The sequence below is a fragment of the Bufo bufo genome, chromosome 4 (genome assembly GCF_905171765.1).
Source record: "Bufo bufo chromosome 4, aBufBuf1.1, whole genome shotgun sequence".
In the NCBI taxonomy this organism is placed as follows: domain Eukaryota; kingdom Metazoa; phylum Chordata; class Amphibia; order Anura; family Bufonidae; genus Bufo; species Bufo bufo.
In genome coordinates this window covers 124,495,497-124,500,870 of record NC_053392.1, presented here as the reverse complement: position 1 = coordinate 124,500,870, position 5,374 = coordinate 124,495,497, and the positions used below count along the sequence as shown (strand labels likewise).

Genomic DNA, 5,374 nt, shown 5'->3' with positions numbered 1-5,374 from the left:
AGGCGGATGGATAGACGTTATATGGATGATATAGATGTATAGAATATAGATATGAGACAAATATTGATTATAGAATATAGATAGAAATATAAATATGAGATAGATACATAGAACATAGATAATATAATATAGACTAGATAGATATGAGATAGATAGATTAGATAGACATAGATAATAGAATATAGCTGGTTAATATAGATAAGAAAAATAAAAATGAGATATATAGAATTAGATAAAAAGATAGGACATAATATACATAACAGAATATAAATAAAATATAAACATGAATTAGATAGATAATAGATAGATAGATAATAGATAGATAGGAGATAGATAGATAGATAGGAGATAGATAGATAGATAGATAGATAGATAGATAGATAGATAGATAGGAGATAGATATGTGTCAACAATATAGGACTCTATAGTTATATACACAGTGAATAAGTGCGCACAATAAATGTAAAGGCATACTGCTTGTAAACAATAAATCCAAGGGTCTATGGTTATGTGAGATAGAAATATACCTATATGTACATGTTTTCTGATGTGCACAATAAGCATAAGGGTAAATCATCATGCGCAGGATTATACAGAGGTCCTTAGCTGTATATATACTTATCTGTACATTATATAGAGAGGTAAATAGCCACGTACACAGTTAACACTGAGGTCTACAACTATGTGTGCAATAAACATTTTGTCTATATTTATTTATTATTCACGATATATATATATATATATATATATATATATATATATGTACTGTACGCGTGTCTATAAAGAAAAATGAGCGTCTATAACTATGTGTATACTTAGGTGTACACAGTTAATATGAAGATCTATAGCTGTATGTGCCATAAATATATGTTCTATGTATATACATATATTATGCGTGTCTATAAATGAATATGAGGGTCTATAGCTAAGTTTACACGGAGTTTCCTTATGTGTACAGTATAGTGTATTTACACATATCCTCGATCAATATGCGGGTGTATGGTTATTTATATAATAAATATGTCTAAAGCTTAGTTCCAAATATGTACGTGTTAATAGGTATATATTAAGTATATATACAGTACATATGTATACCTGTGTGTGCATTTAATTTGTGTGACTATAGCTATATGTGAAATAAATCTACCTGTCTATAGCCTACAGTAGGTGTGTAATATAGGCGTCTATAGGTATATGTTCAATAAATACGGGTCTGTAGCGTATATAGCTATAGTTATGCACCTCTGTGTCTACATCTGTGCATACAATTATATTCCAGTATATAGCGAAGCATACTATTCTACACCAGCTTATTCCCATGTGTGCAATTATAATATAGTTATGTGTACAATTATATACCAGTGTATACCTATGTGTGCAATTATAATATAGGAACGTATAACTATATGTACAATTATATACCAGTGTATAGCGAGGCATACAATTTTACACCAGTTTATACCCATGTGTGCAATTATATACCAGTGTATATCTACAATTATACATACAATTGTACAATTATAATATACGAACGTATACCTATGTGTTCAATGAAAATACCAGCGTATATCGATGTGTGCAATTGATTTACGAGGGTATGGCTATGTGTACAATTATATACGAGTTTATAGCTATATGTACAATAAATATACGAATGTATAGAAACATGTACAATTAATATAGGAGTGCATAGCCATGTGTACAATTAATATAGGAGTGCATAGCCATGTATACAATTAATATACGAACATAACTATGTGTAAAGTTGATAGACGAGTGTATATCTATGTATACAATTAATATACGAGTATACAGCTATGTGTACAATTAATATACGAGTATATAGCTGTGTCTACAATTAATATACAAGTGAATATCTGTGTACAATTAATATACGATAATATAGCTATGTGTACAATTAATATACAAGTGTATAGCTTTGTCTACAATTGATATAGGAGTGTATAGTTATGTGTACAATTAATATACGACTATATAGCTGTGTGTATAGTTAATATACAAGTGTATAGGCGTGTACAATTAAGACACGAGTGCATAACTGTGTACAATTAATACAGGAGTGTATAGCTGTGCACAATTAATACAGGAGTGTATAGCTGTGTACAATTAATACAGGAGTGTATAGCTATGTGTACAATTAATACAGGAGTGTATACCTGTGCACAATTAATACAGGAGTGTATAGCTGTGTATATTTAATACAGGAGTGTATAGCTGTGTACAATTAATACAGGAGTGTATACATGTGCACAATTAATACAGGAGTGTATAGCTGTGTATATTTAATATAGGAGTGTATAGCTGTGTACAATTAATACAGGAGTGTATAGTTGTGTACAATTAATATTGGAGTGTATAGCTGTGTATAATTAATATAGGAGTGTACAGCTATGTGTACAATTAATACAGGAGTGTATAGCTATGTGTACAATGAATACAGTAGTGTATGGCTATGTGTACAATTAATATAGGCGTGTATAGCTGTGTATAATTAATATAGGAGTATACAGCTATGCATACAGTCAATATAGACTGTATAACTAGGTTTACAATTAATTAGTCTATACCTGACTGTGTACATTAACTTACAGCTTTATTTTGCTGCCTACACTTTCTCCCTCCTCAATGCCTACAGTATACTATGTAATTACATGCGGCACCCTGATACATATAGGACGATATGGTCAATCTTCTATCAGGTAATTAAGGCTTTATCTTACATTTATATAGAATATCAGAAGCATCAAAGGGAAAACAAAAGAATTATTAGTCAAAACCCAAAGTTAAGGTCGGAAGGTTAATTATTAATCCAAATGCACAATATAATAGTACATGATAACACTATATAATATGTCATATAATAAAAAATATTTACTTATCTAGTATTAAACGTGTGCAGACGATTCCCAATAAATAAGAAATTATAACCGACAAAATATATATAGTATAATATGTGTGTATTGCACAGTACAGTGCATTACAGTATATCTCTTTTCTATGCTGTATTACTGTAGTTTGTTATGTATTAAAGACAATTGACAAAATAAATTAGAACGTTAAACACAAAACCAGAACATAAAAACTGAGGCATAAACCATAAAATGTGCAGAGAAAAAAAAACTCATTCCCATTCTCCCTCTTGTCGCTTCTCAGAAGAACATACAATGCTGGGAGCCGAGGTTACAAGAAATGGATATTTTATTGGGGAATTTACAGGGCTAAACATACAACCAAAAGGACATATCCAAAAAAGTGCTCATTGACTTTAGTCTGAGGGAGTTGGTCCCATGTATCCTGGCCATAGACCGCATACTGTGATGTGATGCCTCAGCCCTACAGTACAAAACACTTAGACAAATTAACTAAGAGCTGGACAGCAAATCTCCTCATTCACATTCATCCCCAGGACTTGGTTATTCATACAGGTGGATATGGCTGCCTGGATTCATCTTTGCTGAGGGATCATTATGGTGGACACAGTCTATAAATTACCACGACTAGGGTTTCTGTTCAGAACACATCTGACTGCTCTGGAATAACGTAATGCAAAATGAAGGGTAAATTCTAAGCAGGAGGCATCTACAAGACAACAATGTACAAGTGAAATGACATGTGGGCAGCAGCACAGGGCTCTCATCCAGCTCTAGACCACTAGGCATTGGATCTAAAGTGGTCTACCACACGGGTGACCCCCCCTAATACATGGCTTTATCAATACGTAATAGTGTCCAGGAGCATTGACTAGACTTCATGCTCTGCAGCCTGCAAGAAATCAGTTTGGTTCTGTGGTTCTCCAGAAATACCTGCTAGCTAAGGTGAGGGCATCACTGCATTTGCCTGTGTGCTTTGCATGTACCATATAGATCTATGTACTTGGTATGGCTCCATGTATGGAATTAGTGTAAACATGCCATAAGTGAGACAGGTAAAACACACTGATATACAATGATACACTTACACTGCCTTCATTCAGCAGAGGGCTGCAATACAACCAGTTCCCCAGTGTATCTATGGCACCAGTGCCTACAATAATCCTCAACTATAAAAAGAGACTGTGGATTATGGGTGCATCTTCTCAAGAGCAATGTTTCTAGCCACACATGTCTTTCCTGGAAGTAGTATACTGTATGGAGCTCCACAGTTCACTCTCAGGTCCTCCAGACAGGTAGATGTCCCTATCTCAAAGGTCTATTCTGGGGTGCAAGGCGCTGTGCTTGGTTTCATGGTCCCAGTAAGAGCAGTGCATCATGGACAGCTCTGAGGGCTGCCTGGCACAGGTAAACTGCACTCCATTTGAGGTGGCAGAAGGTGGCGGAGCAGGGCTGGCCGGGCTCAGCTGCTGGGGGTGGTGGGCATGCGGATGGTGGTGATGGTGGCTCATCCCGTTATAGGAGTTGACCATACTGGGTAATGTCATGCTCTGGACCCTGGAATATGGACTGTAGGAGGACGATGCAGACAGTCCCTTGACATTGACGGGGCTGACATTCCCACCAGCCATCTGACAGGAGGTGTAGGACATGGGGTTTGGTGGCTGACCCAAGGACCAAGAGTTGTTCATGAAGCTGGACTGTAGGTACTTGGGTGGAGACAGGTAGCCGTAGGTGTCACTGCTGAACAGGCTCTTTCCCGCTTGGAAGTGTGTAGGGGGAGGCCTGAATGGCCTCTTCATCCGTCTTCTTCTCCTGTAGTTGCCCTTCTCGAACATATCCTCACAGGCCGGGTCCAGGGTCCAGTAGTTGCCCTTCCTCTCGCCCCCACCCTCCCTGGGCACTTTGATGAAGCACTCGTTGAGGCTCAGGTTGTGTCTTATGCTGTTCTGCCATCCCTTCTTGTTCTTCTCGTAGAATGGGAACTTGCTGATGATGTACTGGTAGATGGCGGACAGGGTCAGCCTCTTCTCTGGGCTCTCCCTGATGGCCATGGCGATGAGAGCTACATAGGAATAAGGAGGCTTCTGAGAAGGGTCCGGCTTATCTTGGACCTTTTCCTGGCCCACGTCCTCCTTGTCCCTCTCCACTTCTTTGCCGCTGTTGGTGTTGTGAGCCATCAGTGCCACCGTGTTCTCATCAGGAGCTTGGTAGGTGGCCATGGTGGCACAGCTCTGGCTGAAGCAGTTGGTAGGACTGGTGTATTCGGAGGTGGCACTCATAGGATCAGAGGATGGTCCATAAGAGAGCCTGGAATGACTTTGGAGAACTCCTGCAGTCCAGATTAATGAGCAGATGCTCCTCAGTCCTCAGATCTCCTCAGCTCTGCTGGGAAGTCCTCTGCAGCTATATGCAGGCGCTTGGTCTCCAGGACAGGACAGAGGTCTTCACCATGTGGCAGATGCAGGCACTGGCAGTGGATC

The 5,374-nt window shown here is 38.1% G+C and overlaps 1 protein-coding gene across 1 annotated transcript; it reads right to left on the bottom strand.

Moving 5' to 3' along the window:
* Positions 1-4,201: 4,201 nt before the first annotated feature.
* On the bottom strand, positions 4,202-5,113 carry FOXL2 (forkhead box L2). The gene has a single exon (XM_040431008.1). It carries the CDS (start codon positions 5,111-5,113, stop codon positions 4,202-4,204), a length of 912 nt encoding a protein of 303 aa, XP_040286942.1.
* Positions 5,114-5,374: the final 261 nt, after the last annotated feature.

Excerpts from the sequence above, each read along its gene's own strand:
- FOXL2 (XM_040431008.1), bottom strand. The coding sequence starts at position 5,113 with ATGGCCACCTACCAAGCTCCTGATGAGAACACGGTGGCACTGATGGCT.